A 21898-nucleotide genomic window follows, 5' to 3' on the forward strand; every position below is an offset into this window, starting at 1 on the left:
GCGCCCGCCACAACGCCTGGCCATTTTTTGGTTGCAGCCATTATTGTTGTTTGGCAGGCCCGGGCTGGGGATTTGAACCCGCCACCTTAGGTGCATGTGGCTGGCACCTTAGCCGCTTGAGCCACAGGCGCCGAGCCAATAATTAGATTTTCTATTGATTGGATGTGTGATGTGAAAGGCAGGAGTCACGAATAACTTTGTACAACTAAGGGACTGGAAAAATAGACTAGCCATTTATTGAGATAGGTAAACACTGCTAGAACAACAAGCAGGGAAAAGAAAAAACGCTGTCAGACATAAAAGTTTAGATATCATGTGGAACACTGACACTTGAGTCCGAGTTCACAGAAAAGGTATGGGCTGATGATGTTAATCTGAGAGCAGTCCATGGATGGATAGTATTTAAATCCATTAAACTAAATGAGATCACTTGGGGACTGAATATCCAAGGACCAAGCCACAGAACTAGTATAGCGGCTAGGATGATAAAGGAGGACAAGTAAAGGAAACCAAGAAATAGTGACTGGTGAAAAGTGAAGAAAATCTAAACCAGGCATCAAGTAAGAAGATACTTTGAGAAGGATGTCAGCAGACTTCCACTTTCTGTTAAAGATGAGTTAGGTTATTCAGGCAAACATTCACATTATAAATAAAACAAAAATCAAAAGTACCGAATTTTATATATACATATACCTTTATATATGTGTGTGTGTATATATACACACACACTTAATAAACACATTGAAATATGGAGATTACAAACACATACAAACAAATGCTTAAGATGACTTCCTATTGTTATACAGGAACTTGTGGTTTCAGAGTAACATCAGTAAGATCAGAGGTGCCTAGAGATCATCTTCCCCACCCCAGCATTAAAGGACCAAAACAGCAAAGAGAAGACACATTTGGACTAGAGAATCTGTAAGAGAGAGCTCTGAACTACAGTAGGGAATGGCAAAGACCCCATAGAACACGGAGACTAAGGATGGCCAAATAGAGTAGGGATCAAAACACTCTGCTTCTGCCACCCCAACTCTCCATGGGACCAACTCACAAACATAAGGTACTTCTTGCTAGAAGAAAAAGGTAAGCAAGAGGCCATCAGTATCCCAAGAAACACTAAGAAAACTTGCAAATTCTGCTCCTGAAGAAACCTGCTCTGCTCACAGGACCCAGACCCCAGTTCGGGGAGCTGCCAGGTATTCACGAAACTGTACTCTACCAAAGAAGGAGCCCAAACTGTGCTCCCTTGCCCATGACCAAAGATGCTGTTGAACAATGCAATCTTGAAACCAGGGCCATTCCTGCCTGAGAACCAACAGTCACTGTTAACTCCCTATCCCCAAGGCTCTGGCACCATTACACCATAATAAACAGCCCAGCACCCTGTAAGAGAGAACCAGTCTGCCACCATGCTCCCAAAGAACAGTGCTTGAAACAAAAGCTGACAAGTCCCTTGCCCCTTTGGTATGGCATAAGAGACAGCCCACTCCCCAACGTCAGGGGAGGCACACCCAAGCTATAGACCAACCAGCTCCACACTCTTACTGTGGTATATGAGACCACCTGCTGCTTCCATCCTGAAACCCTGATACCTAAGCTTCCACAAGCCAAAAGAACAGTTGCACAAACTCCTCCAGCCTAATCACTGAGCCACTCAGAGGCATTGCTAATGTTGATGATAGCTAAAGAAACTGAACAAAGACTACAATATCTTGCCCAACCAGAAGCAAAGCCAACACACCCTACCAAATAATGTCATAGGACCAAATGATTTTTCTGCATCTATTGAGAGGATCATACAGTCTTTATTTTTGCATCTATTTATGGGGTGAATTACATTTATAGATTTGCATATGTTGAACCATCCTTGTGCTCTGGGATTAAACCCACTTGGTAATGGTGAATTACTTCCTTGATGTGCAGCTAAATCCGGTTTGCTAAGGTTTTACTGAGAATTTTTCCATCTATATTCATAAGGGATATTAATCTGTATTTTTCCTTTTGTGTGTGTCTTTTCCTGGCTTTGGTATCAAGGTGATAATGATAAAACATGATAAGGGGAAGATTCCTTCCTTGTCAATGCTAGAAAATAATTTCTGCAGGATAAGCACCAATTCTTCTTTACAGGTCTGGTAAAATTCAGGTGATCTGGTCGAGGACATTATTTTATTGGGAGATATTCATTGCTGCTTCAATTTCAGTACTTGGTATTCATCTGGTCAGATAATCTATTTCTTCCTGATTGAGTCTAGAGGTTGTGTGTTTCTAAAAACATGCCCATTTCCTCCAGGTGTTCAAGTGTATGTGCATAGAGTGTTTTTTATAGTATTCAGAGATGATATTTTATATTTCCATGTTGTCTCCTTTTTCATTCCTGATTAAGCTTATTAGAGTACTTTCTCTTCTACTTCTGGTTAATCTAGTGAGTGGCCTGCCAATATGGTTTATCATATCAAAGAGCCAACTTTTTCTTACATTCATCTTCTGTATAATTCTTTTGTTACTGATTTCATTTAGCTCTGCTCTGATCTTATTTATCTTCCTCTGCTGGATTTGGGATTGGTTTATTTTTCCTTGTCCAGTTCTTTGAGATGACTCATTAGATTCTTGATTTGTATCTATCTTTTGGATGTAGGAATTTACAATTATGAGTTTTCCTCTCAACTGTTTTAGCTATGTCCCACAGATTATGACAACTTCTGTTCCCTTTATCATTAGTTAAAAGAATCTTTTGATTTCCATCTTAATTTCCTCTTTAATCCAACTATTATTCAAAAATAGTCTGTTTAGTTACCACAACTTTGCGCAGACATGAATGTTTCATACTTATGGGTAAAAAAAGGATGCCCACTATTACCACTTCTGTTCAAGACAATCCTAGCCAAAGCAATCACACAAGAGAAGGTAAGCAAATGGGGAAAGAAGAGGTCAAACTTTCCCTCTTTGCTAACTATATGGTCTTATATCTAGAAAACCCCAAAGATTCTGCCAAGAGACTCCTGGAATTGACAAATAAATTAGCAAAGTCTCAGGTTATCAAATCAATAGCAATCATATATGCCAACAACAGTCAACCTGAGAACCAAACCAAAGACTCATACCCTTCACAATAGGAAAAAAGAAAATAAAATACCAAGGAATACATTTAACAAATGAGGTAAAAGATCTCTATATGGAGAACTATGAAACATTAAAGAAGGAAATAGCAAAGGACATAAATAGATTAAAAAACATATTATGCTGATGGATTGGCAGAATCAGCAGTCATAAAATGTCCATACTACCCAAAGTGATCTGCAGATCAACACAATCACCAATTAAAATAACCAAGGTCATATTTCACAGGTCTAGAAAAAATAATTCTATGCTTCATATGGAATCAGAAAATGCCCTGTATAGCCAAAGCATCCTTAAGCCACAGGAACAAATTGGGAGCCATCCATTTACCAGATTTCAAGCTTTTCTCCAAGGCTACAGTAACCAAAACGCCATGATACTGACAGAAAAACAGACACTTAGACCAGTGGATCAGAACAGAGAATCCTGACATACAATCATACTGATAAATATTGTCATCTGATATTAGACAAAGCAGACAAAAATAGACACTGAGATAAAGAATTCCTGTTGAATAAAAGGTGGTGGAAAAAATTGTATAGCAACATGAAAAGACTGAAACAGGATCCACATCTCTTGCCACTCACAAAAATTAATTCATGATTAATAACAGACTTAAGCATAAGAAATGAAACTGTAAAAATTCTCGAAGAAAAAAATTCTTTTTTTTTTTCCAGGTTAATGTGAGGGTACAAACAACTAGGTCATAGTATTTCAATTTGTTAGGCAGAGGTCCTTTTGTAGTAGTGCCCCACACCCAAAAGGTGTACCATACACTCTTACATTGTGCCTATTAATTGGGAGCACATGAATCCCCCCCTTCTCTCTTCTCTATTTTGCATTCCCCACCCACACCTTGAATTAAAATAAGTTTTTCTCCCATGTGGGCATGTATTAGATCATCTACTGGATTGATAATAAAATTGAGTACATTGGATATTTGCTTTTCCATTTCTTTGATCCTTTACTAAGAAGAATGTGTTTCAACTCCATCCAGGTTAATATAAAATATGTAAAGTCACCATCTTTTTATGGCTAAATAGTACTCCATGGTATACATATACCACAGTTTTGTTCATCCACTCCTGTGTTGATGAGCATTTAGGTTGTTTCCACATCTTGGAGATTGTAAATTGAGCTGTGATAAACAATCTAGTGTATAAATGTTCTTATGATAAAATTATTCTTTTCCCTTCTGGGTAGATGCCTAGTAGTAGGATGGCAGGGTCAAATAGGTAGTCTAATTTCAGATCTTTGAGGATTTTTCCATACTTCCTTCCAAAAAAATTCTATTGGTTTGCAGTCCCACAAACAGTATAAAAGTTTTCTTTTTTCTCCACACTGTGCCAGCATCTGCAACTCTGGGACTTTGTGACATGGGCTCTTATCATTGGGGTTAGGTAATATTTCTGGGTGGTTTTGATTTCCATTTCTCTGATGATTAGGGATGAAGAGCATTTTTTCTTATGTTAACCATTCTTCTAGCTTCATCAGAGAAAGTTCTGTTCATGTCTCTTGTCCAGTGACAGATGGGACTGTTTGCTCTTTTTCTGTTGATTAATAAGAATTCTCTATAGATCCTAGTTATCAAACCTTTGTCAGATTTGTAACATGTGAATATCTATTCCCATTCTGAAGGTCATCTACTTGCTTTAATTGTTGTGTCCTTAGCTGTGCAGAAGCTTTTCAGTTTAATTAAGACTCATTTGTTAATTTTTGTTGTGATTGCCATTGAAGTTTTCATCATAAAATCTTTCCCCAGGCTGACTTCATCAAGAGTTTCTCCCACACTTTCTTCTAGGATTATTATTGCTTCATTTCTTAGATTTAAATCTTTTATCCATCTTGAGTCCATTTTTGTAAGTGATGAAAGGTACAGGTTCAGTTTCAGTCTTTTACATGTGGTTATCCAGTGCTTCCAGCACCATTTATTGAATCAGGATTCTTTTGCCCACTCTATGCTTTTATTTGGTTTATCAAAGATCAAGTGGCTATAAAAGACTGATTTCATCTCTTAGTTTTCTCTTTGGTTCCATATGTCCATTTCTCTATTTTTGTGTCAATACCATGCTGTTTTTTTCACTGTGGACTTATAATAAAATTTGAAGTCTGGTAGAATAAATGCCTCTAGCTTTGTTTTTATTACTAAGAATTGCCATGGCTATTCAGGGATTTTTCTGGTTCCATATGAAATGAGGAACTTTGTCCGATTCTTCTATTTTAACAGAGATTGCATTAAATCTGAAAATTGCTTTCGGTAGTATAGACATTTTAACAATGTTGATTCTTCCTAGGCAAGAGCTCTAAATTTGCACACACACCCAGATATCTAAAAGAAATGTTATTAGGTCTAAAGGGAGAGACAGACAGCAATATAAAAATAGTAGGAGAATTTCAAGATCACTCTTCCAGCAATGGTCACACATGGAACTTTCTCCAGGATGGATTGTATGGTAGACCACAAAACAAGTCTCAATAAATTTTTAAAAACAGAAATCATATCAAGTATCTTTTCTAACCAACATAAAATAAAACTAGAAGTGGAGGAATTTTGAAACCTATACAAATACATACAAATTAAACAACAATGAAGGAATTAAAGTGGAAATTTAAAAATTCCTTGAGGAAATAGAACATACAAAACCTATAGGATACAGCAAAAGAAGTTCTAAGAGGGAAGTTTATAGCAGTAAACACTTGGATCAAAAAATCAGAAAAATCTCAAACAACATTGCAACTCAAGGAACTAGAAGAACAATAATAATTACCCCATTAGAAGGAAAGAAATAATAAAAATCAAGAAGGAGGCCAAGCAAGGTGGTTCACTCCTGTATTCCCAGAACTCTAGTAGGCTGGGATAGATGTATTGCTTGAGCTATGATACCACAGTACTTTATCCTAGGGCAAAAGAGTGAGACTCTGTCTCAAAAAACAACAAGAAAAATTGAAGAGGAAATCAATGAAAAACTAAAAAATACAAAGGATCAACAAAAAGTTGGTTTTCTGAAAAAAATAAAATCAACAAACATTTACATAGACTAAGACAAGAAAAGATTTAAATAAATAAAATCATAGATGAAAAAGGAGGTTTTTTTTTTTCCTTGAGACAGAGCCTCAGCCTAGCTCACAGCAACCTCAAACTCTTAGGTTCAAGTAATCCTCCTTCCTTAGCCTCCTGGGACTACAGGCGCCCAAGACAACGCCCAACTAATTTTTCTATTTTTAGTGGAGACAGAGTCTCACTCTTGCTCAGGCTGGGTTGGTTTGAACTCCTAAGCTAAAGGGATCCTCCTGCCTTGGCCTCCCAGAGTGCTAGGATTAGGCATGAGCCACAGTGCCCAACCATAGGAAAAAGGAAGTAGTATAGCTGATATTATAGAAATACAAAGGATCATTAAGACTATTAGGAACAACATAAGAAATAGGCTAAGTTTTAGGGTGCATACAACCTACCAAAATTAAATCATAAAGAAATAAAAAATCTGAACAGACCAATAATGAGTAAGAAAACTGAATAATAAAATCTCTCCTCAAAATAAAGCCCTGGACTTTGGGCTTCACAGTTTAATTCTACCAAATATTTAAAGAAGAATGAATACCAATCCTTTTCAAACTACTTCAAAAATATTTCAGAGAAAGGTATTCTTCCCAACTCATTCTACAAGGCTAGTCTCACCCTAAAGAAAACAAGAAAACTACAGGCCAATAACCCTGATGAACATATTTGCAAAAATATTCAACACAATACTGGTAAACAGAATTGAACAGTACTTAAAAAGAATCATTCACCGTTATCAAGTGGGATTCATTTCAGGGATGCAAGGATGGGTCAACATATACAAATCAATAAATGTGATACATCACATTAACAGAATCAAGGACAAAAGCCACATTGCCATTTCAACAGATGCAGGAAAAGCATTGATAAAATTTAACATCTTCTCATAATAAAAAATTCTCCACAAATTAGGTACACAGAAGGAATGTTCATCTCTCAGCACAATAATGTCTACATAGGGATAAATTCACAGCTAAGATCATACAGAAAAAGGAAAAATTAAAAGCTTTTCCTCTAAGATCTGGAATAAGACAAGGATGGCCACTTTCACCACTTTTATTCAACATATCCCCAACCAGAGTAATTAGGCAAGAGAAAGAAAGAAAGTCCATTTTTGTCTGCCTGCTGCACATTCTTTATTACTAGTCTTCCTCCATGCAGGAATAATTTATACTTCAAATATGGACGCATTTTTCCTCTTTTCCATCTCCCTGCCAAATCTCAGCAAACTTGCCACCCAATTCAATATCTGTTTCCAATTAAAGCTATTGTCTCTCAGCTTGGAGGTCAGGTGATAAATGGAGTTTTGGCCCAAATTCAAATTGTAATGATCTAGCTAGCATATCTATGGACCTCATCTCTGATCAGTTCTTTACTTCCTAATTCTGTAAGTGGAAAAGACATACTTAGCAACTAACAGAATCTATACATTTGCCATCTGATGTATGGAGAGGGGGCTAGTATGATAAGAAACAAATGGAATCCTGGAGTATCCACTGTCTACCAAGATAGTAAAGTATATTAACAGAAAACCAAATCATAGAAATTGGTATCAACCAAAAAAAAAGAAGAAGAAAAACACAATAGCTGCAGAGGTGATAATATCTATTATCTATCATCTCCAATTAGGTTGACTATTTGGCCTATGCAAAATCTTGGAAAATAACGGTGATGCACATCAATGAATGACAGTAAGTTATCCAAAATGTAAATACGTGATTCCACTTGCAGCTGTGATAGAAGATGTCGGACATCCACTGGGGCAAATCAACATAGCCCTGGCATCTTAGTTGCTGTTGACCTGGCAAAGGCTTGTTTCTCTATCAGTTTAGAACCACCAGCACGTATTTAATTTTCCTCTTCAGGGTGAACATTTCAAGTCTGCTACCTCATCTCATAATTATGCCACCTCTCCTGCTCTCAGCCCAAAAACAGCCTAGAAAGATCTGGATATCTTCACATCCTACCAAACATTACCCTTGTTCACTGTTTTGATGACATTCAGCTGTCTGAACCCAAGGAAGAGTCAGCAACAAGCACTTTAGTTGACTTAGTAAGATGAGAGAGAGCAAGAAAGAGACATCATAAAAATCCAGGGCCCCACCACCTCATTGAAGTTTCTGGAACTCGGTGGTCTAGACTACAGCATGTTGGGACATCCCTCCAAGTCAAAGACAAATTATTATACCTCTACTGATTATTATACCATAGTTCTACTGACTATGACCAAAAAGAGACACAATGCTTGGTGGGTCTTTGTGAGGAACCTATGGACTTCCTGATTCTGAATGGCGCTGGAGTGAGTAAAAGCTCTGCAGCATTCCTGAGCTATGGTACAAGCTGCTCTGCTGCTGGGGCCATAAGACCTAGAATATCCAGTACTGATCTGAGTGTCTGTGGCAAATTAAGGAAACACCTAAGTGAATGACCACACAAATCTTTGGGGTTTAGAAGCAAAGCCCATCTGTGGATCGCTATTCTCCTTTTGAGAATCAGCTCCTGATATGACTATTGACATAAATGATCATGTGATTTGAGTTCCCAGGTTGGGTACGCACAGTGGTAGACTGAACAACGTAAGAGATTGAACTTGAACAAGTCCAGATTATAGGAGTGAATTTCATGAGCAGTGGCTCAGATTTCTTCAACACATACTCCTCCGTGTCACCTCCCCTTAATCCTGATTAAGAAGTATTTATAACCTGTTGACTAACAAGAAAAGCACTGAGTCTGGTAAGTGAATGGTTTGGTACAATATGCTGGCACCAAATAAAGATGGACCGCTACATTACAAAGCTAAGCAAATGTGTCCCTAAAAAGAACATCCACTGAACAGAACTTTAAACAACACTGTGTTTTACCCTGTGTTTAAACTGAGATACAGCTGGAAGTACAGAGGCATGCTGTTTCATGAGCACTGGCTAATAGCTGGTAGAATGGTCAGAGACTTAGGACAAGATTTGGAGACTAGTGACAAGAAGTTCTCAGAAAGAGATATAGGGGTAGACCCCATAGAATGGGCACAGAGCACGAAGACCTTTACGAGCCATGAGGATGTGCACTAAAGGACATCCACTTTATAGGAGGCTCCCAATCACCAGGTAAACAACACAACATGCTCTTCAAAATGTCAGTCAAGACTCCTTCTCCAGCTACCACAGGGCTTGACCAACGGGCCCATGTACAAAAGAGCCAAAGTGGCAAAGACAGAAGTTATGCAAAGGCTCAGCAAAAGGACTGTCCCTCACATCATAATTCCATTTCACTGATTACTAATGAGGCTGAATACCTAGTTATATCACTACACAGATTATATACATGTATGGTATTAAAATTTACAGTTTTTATTAGCACATAGGTTTTATCTATGATTTTGCAGGGACATAAAAGTATCTAATTTATACATAGTCAAATCCTCAATATTTCCTTTTATGGCTTTTGTTACTTTACTACTCAAGAAATATTTGCTTACCCATATTTGAACACATTTCCTTCCAGCTGATTATGATTCCTTTTGGTATATAATTATTTAATCCATCTGGAATTGATTTTTTAATGATATGTAAGCAGAGAAAATAATTTTTCCTCCACACAACCAATTATCCAGAGAAAATATTTCTTTATAAAACCTTTCTTTTAAAATTAAGGTTTTACTTCGCTTATTAACATACAAATAGTAATGCTGCTAGGAATCAAAAAAAAAAAAAAAAACCTCTAGGAAAATCTGATCTATCAGGAACCACTGACATTTCAGGCTCATAGCAAACCTATACAATGAACTTACAAGACTATTCATCCTCTAAAAGGGTTATCATTTCTAGAGACACATAAGGCCCTATTTTATCACCTGTCATATTCAATATGAGTATGAAGCCATTTGGAGAAATAGGTGGATATTTGGGGGCCATCATATCATTTTTATCTGATCCTGACAGCTCAATTTCACTACCTGTCTCATGCTAGATAGATGTGAGAGCTGACATCATAGAGAAGAGCTGAAATCTAATCCATAAAAGGCCGAAGGTGATGACGGTAGGCAGAAAATAATACCTGCATAATGTAGCAAAGGTTATGGGGGCTACTGATGTGAGACTTTCGTTCTCAGGCAGATGGGCAGCATTGTGATTTGCTCAGAACCCCAGCTGCTAGTGCAGTTTCAAGGGACAAGGAAGGAAGGAAGAACACTTTTCCATATAAACTCATCAGACAGAATTTTAATATTCCTCTAGCCTGAAGGCTGCCTCTCTCTTTGCATACCTTTATACTCTACCTCGCATCTTATATTCATGTGAATATAATACATGGGCTGCAAAGCACAAAGGAAAAAAACACCAGTCATTTTCCACAGCCTGTACTGGCTGCCCATTTGTTTCTGAGAATAATTTATATACTAAATTTAATCTAAAAGTCTAAAAATATTTTGAACTTTCACTGCCTTAAGGATTCCCTTAATCCTACAAAACTGACTGGTACGTACTGCCAACATTTCTTTTAGTTTCCTTAATTATATATATATATTTTTTAATTATAGGAGTGAAACATGAATAGCCTAAAAATACAAGTGAGCGAAGATAAACACTCTACCAAGATAACAAATTTGATGTTATTCTTCCATGTCTGTTTTTTAATGAATTATAAAATACACGCAGATAGAAAAATTTTGTCACTTTTGTTTTTAAAAATACTTCATAATATATAAAACTCTGCCCTTTCTTTCTTATACTTACCTATACACAATGAAGATCCCTCCAAGTTGATCAAATAAATCATTTATATTACAGCTATATCATTACTTATTGAAATATTTCAATACTGATGGATGTTAACTGCACTTCTAGGTAACAATGCTATGGTGGACACCCTCATGCATATATCCTGAACTATTTATACTTTCATTTCTGGCAGCTAAATCAAATGCAGGCCTGATAAAACTAAAGTGGTGTGTATTGTTAATAGCCATAAATATTTCCAAATCATTTTCAAAAGGTTGCTGCAACAATATTTAAAAGTGACTTTGAGCTGGGTGCCAAGGCCCCTGCCTCTAGACCCAGCTATTTAGAAAGCTGAGATGGGAGACTCACTTGAATACAGGAGTTCAAGGCTATAGAGAGCTACGATCATAACATTACACTTAAACCTAGATGACAGAGGAAAACCCTGTCTCTAAAAAATAATTAATTTTTTTAAAGTGTGCTAACCTCCACACCATCAAGGGTAAAAGTGACTTTGAATTTTCACTTCTGCCAAGATGGAGGAGCACCATTACTCCAAAGTGCTCCCTCTCATAACTAAAAAGCCCTGGACATAATATAAAAAACAAGCATAGGAAGACTCTGAAAGGTGGAAAGAAGAAGGTGGACTTCCTAAGAAACAATGAGCAGCAAGTCTTCTTCATTTCCTCATTGCCTCACATAGTCCAATAAGGTCCTACAGAAGCCTCGAACCCAGAACTGCCCCCCAAAAATTCCAAGAAGAGTCTACTTCCCCTAGCCAGCAGACCAGTAAAAAGATGGCCTACCAATAGAAAATCTTTTTGGCACTACCTCTCCTACTCTGAAAATACACTGGCAGAAAACCACATACAATCCTTTCCCTCCCCTCCTCCACAGTTACGGTGGGCCAGTAGGGAGGTGATTGTGCAACTGAAAAATACAATAACCATGATAAAAACCGCAGTGGATGGGCTCCATATTAAGTATAAATGACAGAGAATAGAATCAATAAACTTGAGGAAAGGAAAATTGAATTTAAGGAGTCTGAAAAGCAGAGAGAAGACAAAAGAAAAAGAACCACGCTCAGAGATCTATAAGAAAATAATAAAACATCTTACTTCATGTCATCAGAGTCCCTAGAGGGTCAGACAGAAGAATGAGACTGAAAGAGTACTCACAGAAACAATGCCTCCCAAATATCCAAATTTATAAGATATAAATCTACAGACTCAAGAAACTAATCAAACCCTGAATAAGATAAAACCAAAGAACCCACAGCAAAGGTATAAAGGTAAAGAAAATGTCTTCAAAACAGCTAGAGAAATGACACATTTACCTATGAAGATAGCCCCTACCCAGATTACCTATAAAGGAACATCAATTGAAACCATCCTATAAAACCAAAAACCATAACTCTAGAAGTGGAACATTTTTTTTTCTTTGAGACAGAGCCTCAAGCTGTCCCCCTGGGTAGAGTGCTGTGGCATCACAGCTCACAGCAACCTCCAACTCCTGGGCTCAAGTGAGTCTCCTGCCTCAGCCTCCCAAGTAGCTGGGACCACAGGCACCTGCCACAACACCCGGCTATTTTTTTGGTTGCAGCCGTCATTGTTGTTTGGTGGGCCCAGGCTGGATTCGAACCCACCACCTTAGGTATATGTGGCTGGCTCCTTAGCCACTTAAGCCACCGGTGCCAAGCCAGAAGTAGAACATTTTTAAAGACTAAAAAGATAAAACAAAAGAACTATCAACCAAAGTTGTAAGCGCAATATAATAAATTTCAGGAAGAAAGGAATGAAAAGATTTCTCATAAGAAAATTAACAGTTGTTTTAAGAGCAAACATATCCTTAAAAAAATGTCTGAAGAAATCTATCTAAACCTAAAGGGAGGGATGACAGAAGGCTAAGGACATCAGAAAGTAAAGAACATCAGAATGGGTAAATGAAGGGTAGATGTGATAGTCGCCTATTACTAATAAATATCTTAAGTCATATTAAAGGATTAAAGCAAAAATTATAACCATCTGATAAAGTGTTCAATGCTTAAAGTAATTACTTTTTTTATGCATGTGTATGGGACAGAGTCTCTCTATGTCACCCTCGGTAGAGTGCCCTGGCATTATAGCTCACAGCAACCTCAAACTGTGAGTCATTCTCTTGCCTCTGCCTTCCGAGTAGCTAGGACTACAGGTGCCCACCACAACGCCCAGCTATTTTTTGTTTAGCAGGCCTGGGCCAGGTTTGAACCCACCAGCCCTAGTGCATGTGGCTGGCACCCTAACCACTAAGCGCAGGCACTGAGCCAGCAATTACATTTTAAAGGTGAGGAGAGTAAAAGGAAATTAGTTCTTAACTCTTCGCTCACATTAATAAACTTTTGAGTGTGGGAGACTGTTAAAAGATGTTACATATATATATATTACAATATCTACAGCAACCACTAAGGAAACTACACAACAGTGCAAATTAATATACTCAAAGGGCTATAAATAAACCAAGGGAATCTCAAATATGTTCAAATAATCCACAGCAAGATAAGAGAAAGAAATTAAAAAATAAAATGTCAAGCTTAAATCTTAATGTGTCAATAATCACCTTAAATATAAATGGTCCAATGCACCAATTAAAAGGCAGAGTAGATATAAAATTATTACCCAATAAATGCTATCTAAGAAAGGCATTTCATATGTAATAATATAGATAGGTAAAGTAAAAACATGGAAACAGATATAAAATACAAACATTAATTTAAAATATACATAGTAGCAACTGTTTAGTATAAGATCAAGTGAACTTCAGAGTAAAAAAAAAAATTATTGGAGATAAAGAAGAACTTACATAAAGATAAAAGTATCCACACACCAAAAAGGCATAATATCCTAAATATGTATGTAGTAAACAATGGGACCTCCAAATGTATGAAACAAAAAGTATTAGAGCTATAAAGGCAAATAGACAAAGCCACAATTTTAACTGTGAACCACAATATCCTACTTTCAGAAATTGATAGAAATATTAAAAAGTAAAACAGTAAGAATACAGAATATCTAAAAACCACAATGAAACCACAGGCTCTAACTGACATATAAAGAACATCCCACCCAACAATTAGCAAAATGCATGTTATTTTCAAGCACCCACGAATCATTCACCAAGATGGACCATATCCTAAAGCACAAAACAAATCTTAATAAATTTAAAAGATCTGAAATCATAGAAAGTGTGTTCTCTGATCATAATAAATTCAAACTATCAATAAGAGAATAACAATAGAAAAATCTCTTAAAATGTAGCAATTGAATAAAACATTTCTAAATAATACATGGATTAATGAGGAAGCAAAGCTCCAAAGGAAATAAAAAGATACTTTGAACTTGACATGCAAGTTAAATCAAATTTTTAGAAATTGCTTTACTTCACTTAGTTTTCATATTTTTTAAAAATTATATAAAACATTTACATGGCTCTTAAGTCTAGATCACAAGACAGGTACATTCAGAGATGTACCTCATCCCTGCCTCTGTTTCCTATTCTCTTCTTACCCCTATACATTGACATTTTTGTTAATTTTTATTTCACCTTCCATTTTTTCTTTCTGAAAATATTTGTAAATACACACCTTTCCCATTTTACCCCTTTCTTACACAAAAGGTGGTGGGCTTTGAATACTATTATACATCTTGCTTTTTTCAGGATAATATCATTTATTAATAATAAATATTATATTTAATTAATTATAATAATATTAATTTAATAATAAATAGCAGAGATGACTTGAACGGTGAGTATACAGATATTCCTTGTGCCTTTTCACAGCTGTGTAGCTGTGGTCAAGATGCCCCTCCCCCAAAAGCCCACCTATCTGGCTATTATGAAATAATAATCTCGATACTACTGACAGTCCCCAACGTATAACGGATTTTTCCCCAAACATTAAGATGGTGTGAAAGCAATACTCATTCAGAAGAAACCATACTTTGAACATACAACCCTTCTGTTTTTCACTTTCAGTACTCAATGAATTACATGAATATTGAATATTGAATATTTTATTTTAAAAGGGTTTTATGTTAGGTTATTTTGCCCAGTTGTAGGCTTATATAAGTGTTCTGAGCATGTTTAAGGGAGGCTAGGTTCAGTAGGATAGGTGCATTAAATGCATTTCAACTTACAACAGGTTTATTGGGGCATTACCCCATGGTTAAGTCAAAGAGCATCAGTCCTGTGAAAGGAGTTTGAAGATGTAATTAAAGCCCCAATTCAATTAACCTCAATATGTAAGATACATAGATGATTTGAGTAAGCCTAATCCAATTAGCAGAGCCCTTTAGAAGTCATTTCCTCTCACTAACAGCCAAAGCAGGAAGTCAAAGATGTCTAAAGTATGAGGGAGACTTAGGGCATGAGATGCGACCTTGTTGTCTGCCAAGAAGAAAGTAAGCCATGTTTATCAACTGCCAATGAAGACGAAAAATGTCCTCTAGGAGCAGAGAGAAAATCCAAGCCAAATACCAGCAAGAAAATGAGGACATCAGTCCTACAGCTACAAGGAAATTCAGCAATATTCAGTAAAGACCTCGAGCCTCAAATGAGAATCACAGCATCAGCCAACACCGTGACTTCAAGCATGTGAGATGTAAGCAGAAGATCCAGTTTTACTGTGCCCAGACTCCTGACCCATAGAAACTGTCAGATTAATAAATGGGCATTGCCTTAAACCAAAAAAATACAAAGACCAGACGACAACATTCATCTACTTTAGCCATCTCTCCCTTTGCCCTTGTGGTTTTGTGCCCTCTTCACTCCTCACTGAGTACAGTATCAGAAGAAAGCATGTCCAACCCGAAGACGACATCTATGATTTCCTCCGCGAGGAATCCTCTTCATCTGTTGCTTTCCTCCTCCTGGAATTCAGCTCTGAATGGTTTGACTTGTTCTTTCATATTGTCTTTCAAAGAAGCAATGCCATCACTAGCAGAGGCCATTCTCTTTCAATTCTTCTGCTGTTTCTCAAAAAAATTGCCTTTTCATAGAATTTTCATTAAATGTTAAAATTCTTTTCTTTCTCTTCCATTAGTTCTGCCTTAGTAGGAAGTGCCTGGTCGTTCCATTCTTTCTCCTTCACATACTGTCTTTACCTAAATGACCTGGAACAAATCTCTGCCTATTGACTTCTTAGCCTACTTGGCACCTGATCAGAACCGGTATAACCAAGCAGCAGAAGGTGAGAGAGCACTGTTCTCTTCCAGAGCAGGAAGGTGAGGTAGTCTTCCCACAGCCTCACAGACTGGCCCACCATTCTAGTCCTGCTCCAAATCTCCTGAGAACAGGACTGAGGGTCCCAATCACTGCGTATAGACAGCATCTGCACTTTGGAACCTGTCATAGTCCCAAAGTCTAGAATTCACCCCAAGCTTAGGGGCCCACAGATGGGACACTATCTCTGTCATACATGCAGAAGAAGGGATTTGGAGTTACCTTCCTAGCAAGCTAAGCTCACCCACTAGGCCTCCTCTCCAGACTCACACACTTAATGTGTTGCTCCAGAAAGCAAACAGAGGTGGTGGGGGGCAATGTCTCCAGACCACTGCTAAAGTTCATAAATCCCCATCCACTGACACAGAAGGCACAGCAATTCCCTAGGAGGGCCACATGTGTCATGCCCAGTCTCTGAAGGTCTGAGTAGTTTAGTTCTTTCCAGATAAAGAGTTTCTGGAGCTGGAGTCAAGGGGGATATGTCAGGTAGAGCGATCAGACTGGCTCTCAGAGGAAGTAATGCTTGCACGGAGAACAAGATGCCTGGGGAAGCCAGGCACGCAAACATCTAGCGGATATCACAGGCATGGGAACGCAACTGAGAGGGACCCTGAGTAAGCACAACAGGCTTCGTGTGCTCAAAAAGCAACAAACCAATCATGTGGCTGGAATTCAGTGTACTGAAAGAAAAGCTGTAGAACACAACGGTTGAGAGGAGGACAGAAAGTAGAGGCAGCAGGGCAGGGTGGGCACGGTGAGGGGCAGGGCCAGAGTGCAAACACTGGAGCTGCTGGATGGAGACCAGACCAAGTGAAGGAGATGAAGTGAGAGCATCTGCTGAGAAACTAGTGGTATCAGCTGCTCTGGTAAAAAATGATGGTAAATGCAGGGAGAGCTCAAAGGCAAGGAAGCCAGCGGTGAGGCTGTAAAAATAGACAAGAGTGACCTCTGCCCCAGGCCAGAATTGACTAATGGGATCAGGACTCACTCTCCCATCTAAAACAACCAAAAATTAGAAAAAATACAGAAATATCAGTTTTCAAGACCTAAAACAACAAAGGGGAGTGATGCTTAGGAGATGAAAAGCCAAGAGACAAGTTAGGAGATTGTACATTCCCTTCGATTGTAAATGAATAATCTACAATGTAATGGCATAATGAAAGGCAAATATCAGGAGCATAATCTAAGAATTCTACAAATGCCCTTCCAAAGACACTCAACTGAAATCATATGCTCATGAACTGATATTAATATTTGGCAGTATACTCCAGTTTCTCTTCAGATCATGTAAATCTTTCGCCTTTTGATATTTGACAGTACCTACCTGTGTGAAGACATTTTCAAGGACAAGACACATAAAATCACATTAAAGATGAACATTCACAGATGACAACTGTAACTGCTTTGATGATGGGGGACACTAGCTGACCCCCTATTAAGCAAAATGTTATCTCCCCCCCCAAAAAAAGAACTCCCTTCTTTTAATAAGTAGATGTGCATTACAAAAGAAATTATACTCAAGTATTACTGGTATATTACATCAATAAAAATGTGTGAAAAATTGTTTTCTCTCTTTTTATATATGTATATAACATTCTCAGTTTTGCCTCATGACCCACAAAGCCTAAGATATTTACTTTCCAGTTGTTTATATGGAAAAGTTTGCCAACTTCTAACCTAGATCAATCTCAGCACTTCCAGGCTGTGTTCAACATCTAAGTAAAGCAAAAATCTCCACCTAGAAATAGACATTAAATCAGATTTTCAAGGAACTTCTAGGTTTCAATGGAGCATGGATCAGATGGCTCAGAAGATGTTACTCAAAAGCTTCAGAACATGAAGGAACTTGAAGGACATCTCAAGGACAGCTCCTCCTTTTAGAGGAAGGAACTGAAATCCAGAGAGAGATGCACCCACCCTAGGACATATCCTGGCCCTGCCCGGCTCTTCTGCCCCGGCCCCACACAAGGCTGCTCCTTCTGGGCCTTCAGAAACTCACTCCAGAATCTAACAGTAACAAAAACCACAACCAGGCCACTTATCTAAAAAATGACCCCCAAAATGTACCCAAAGGAACAAATCAGAACCAACTTTAACACTCTGCCTGGGATTGTCCTCAGATCTAAGATTTCCCACCAGGGATTTCCTACCCTGCTTCAGTTGCGGAGGTCTCTTCTAGGTCCTTGGAGCTTTCGAGCAGAGATTATAAGTGAAATACTAACTAAACCCTCAAGAAAATTTATTTTTTTATTTATTTATTTATTTTTTTTTTGAGACAGAGCCTCAAGCTGTCCCCCTGGGTAGAGTGCTGTGGCATCACAGCTCACAGCAACCTCCAACTCCTGGGCTCAAGCGAGTCTCCTGCCTCAGCCTCCCAAGTAGCTGGGAGCCCAGGTGCCCACCACAACACCTGGCTATTTTTTGGTTGCAGCCATCATTGTTGTTTGGCAGGCCCGGCCTGGATTTGAACCTGCCACCTTAGGTGTATGTGGCTGGCATCTTAGCCACTTGAGCCACAGGCACCAAGCCAAGAAAATTTAGAAGAATAATTAATACTGAGTACTGAGGCCAAGAAATGCCCTATGACATATACATGCAACTACTAATAAAATGGGCACCAAACTAAAGTTATTCCTGAGACTGTTAGAGAAGGTCTTACCTTGCTTGGCAACAAAGCAGCAGCATCTCATGGTTATAAATCAGAATATATAGAAGAACCAGGAAGGCTTTAGCTCTAATGTAAGTTGAAGGGCTGTCAAGTAAGCGGATAATTGTGGAGACAAAATCCTGTGGGAGACATTTTAAAAGTTTTTTGAGAAAACATAAAAAATTGGGCAGTCAACTCTTAGAGTGAAAAGATCATAACAATCAAAGAGATGGTACTCTTAATTTGTGTCAAACCCCATATTCAATTTTTTTCTTTTTTTGAGACAGAGTCTTGCTCCATTGCCCTGGGTAGAGGGCAGTGGCATCAAATTCCTGGGCTCAAGTGATTCTCCTGCCTCAGTCTCCTGAGTAGTTGCAACGACAGGAGCACACTACCACATTCAGCTAATTTTTCTATTTTTAGTAGAGTCAGGGTCTCCCTCTTGCCCATGCTGGTCTCAAACTCCTGAGCTCAAGCGATCCTTCTGCCTCAGCCTCCCAGAGTGCTGGGACTACCAGGACAGGCCACTGTTCACAGCCACTCATACTAAATTTTTAAAATATACTATCTCATTTAAACCTAAATATCAGCCTTAAAAAATTGACAATATTATCCCCATTTTAAAGAGGAAAATGGAATGCAAGGGGCATGATGCCCAACCAGAGATAATGGTCACTAGATTGACCTAAAAAGAAAAATTTTTAAGTGAGAAAGCATAGCTCAAGAGAAATACTAAGGGAAAGGGGCTAGAACCTCCCCTTACCAAAGATCCCACAGGAAGAAGCTGCAGAGCAGAATAAGGAGGAGCAAGATTATGCCAGAGAGGGACCCTTGGGAGATTCAGAATCCAATGGAAAGGGTAGGTTTTCCACCTTTTTTTTTTTTTTTACTTTGTTCTAGAGATGAGCTCTTTCTTTGTCACCCAGGCTGGCATGCAGTGATGGGATCAGAGCTCACTGCAGCCTGGAACTCCTGGGCTCAAGTGATGCCCCTGCCTCACTCTTCCAAGTAGCAGGGATTACAGGCACCTGCTGCCACACTCAGCCAATTTTCCTTTGTTAGAGATGCAGATCTTACTGCACTCCCCAGGCTGGTCTCAAATTCCTGACCTCAAGCAATTCTCTTGCCTACACACTCTGGTACTCTATCAATTTACAAATAGGAAACACAGACAAACACACTCTTAATGAATGTAAGCAGCCAGAAATATGGACTTCTACATTAGCAGGAGGGCTTTAGAGAGCAGGGATCTAAGTTCCCAGGAGTCCTTAATGCAGACCAGCACCTAACAGTGATACTGTGTTTAAGACAGATTTAAGAAGCCCAATTCTCTTTTGCCATACCATGGTCTTTTTATATTGAGTGTTATAATTCTAGGTAGGAATAATTTACACAGCCAAAAGTACATGCTTCTATTCAAGGATATATACATATATACAAGGATCAGTCTTACCTAGTTCCTGAAACAAATTATCAAAGCCAAATCATCATCAGGGATAAAAACAAGATCAATGCAGGTGTCTTTGAGTAGTAGATCTGTTTCTACCTTTCCTGCATCAGACAGGAGAAAATCCATTTCCCCACAGACAATTCCTGAATCTATTTTATACTCTATGACTCTGAGGATCACAATCGCAAGTCTATTGCCCACATCAGCACCACTCACATGCACATACACACACATAATTCCAAAGCCATTCAAATTTCCACTACCTGTAGACTGAAAAACAGTTCCAGATTTTAGGAGACTCAAGAGACATGACAACTGATGGCAATTCAAGATCTGGAACTTTTACTTCCCATAAGAAACATTTTCGGGACAACTGGCAAAATCTGAACAAGGTCTCCAAATTAACTAACATCAATTTAATTTCTTGATTTTGAAATTCATACATTGTTTTAAGAGATTATTTAGTGAAGTAATCAGAGGTAAAGAGAGCATCATGTCTACAAACTTCTCAAATGAGTCAGAAAACACACACACAGTAAGAGAGAGAGGGAAGGAGACAGAGACACAGAGAGGGAGAGCAAGGAAAGGGGAATGGGGGGAGAGAAAGAGAAATTATAAAACAAACACAGTAAAATGTTAACATTTAGTGAATGTGGGTAAGTTGTACAGCACAACTAAAATTAAACCCAGTGCCTACCCAAAACATGACGTTCCTACTCTGAGGATCGATCTAACTGACAAACTCAGAAATCTGAGCACCCTCCTGATTCTTCCTCCCTCTCTCCCATGCCCAATTAACCCCCAAAGCTGGGAGCACACCACCCCCTATCACCGCCTTATTTCAGTGCACTGCTGTATCTTTCCTGAGTTATTAACTTTCCTTTCTTCCATCTACTCTACAAGTTGCAGCCACAGTTATTCTCTATGTGAACAAACATGATTATGTTACTCACCTATAAAATATTCAATAGTTACTGCAACCATTGAGATGAAGCTAAAACTACTTATTATGACGAATAACACTCTTCATAGCTTTTTATTAACTGTCCAAAATCATTCATCATATCATCACATCACTCCACGATACACCCTGAACACCCACCATGAGGAAATAAACCAAAGATGATGAGAATATTGAACACGGGAAAGGGGCAAAAAGAATTCCAGGACGATTCCAAGGCGACTACCTTTATCCAGAGAGAGGGCAGCCTACCCATAGTAGAGCTGGTCAGAGGCTCTAGGAGAAACCAAAGGAAAAAAAACTAACCTAATGTGCCTGAATGTAATTTGAAAACACAAAGTGATTTAACAAAAGAAAAGCCCAATGAATGTTGAACTAACAAAAAGTAATAGAGTACATGTGTATGGTGGGACCTTCGTCAGACATATCCAAAATTTAAAAATTAAGTACAAAATGATTCAAAGATCTAGAAGAGGCTATGGGAGACAGAGCTTCACACATACATATATATGTATTTTTAAATCTCAAAATGAGGAAAATTTATATAAATATTTTATTAGAAAGGAGAAAAAAGCATAAGAAATGTTTACAAGAATGTTAAATTACAAGTGGAAATAAAACACTATACATGAAAAAGAAAAAAGACATTAAAAAAAAAGAACATAGGGAGGCGCCTGTGGCTCAGTGAGTA

At 38.2% G+C, this 21898-nt stretch overlaps 1 protein-coding gene across 1 annotated transcript in view; it reads right to left on the minus strand.

The window, feature by feature from the left end:
* The window catches only part of ULK4 (unc-51 like kinase 4), a 619976-nt gene that overhangs the window by 453188 nt on the left and 144890 nt on the right, over positions 1-21898 (minus strand). Inside the window, exon 23 of the mRNA XM_023515932.1 lies at positions 18809-18936. Coding sequence (XP_023371700.1) covers positions 18809-18936 — 128 coding nt within the window. The remainder of the gene's footprint in view (positions 1-18808; positions 18937-21898) is intronic.

The sequence above is a fragment of the Otolemur garnettii genome, unplaced genomic scaffold, assembly GCF_000181295.1.
Source record: "Otolemur garnettii isolate 467f Iridium unplaced genomic scaffold, OtoGar3 scaffold00082, whole genome shotgun sequence".
Taxonomy (NCBI): Eukaryota; Metazoa; Chordata; class Mammalia; order Primates; family Galagidae; genus Otolemur; species Otolemur garnettii.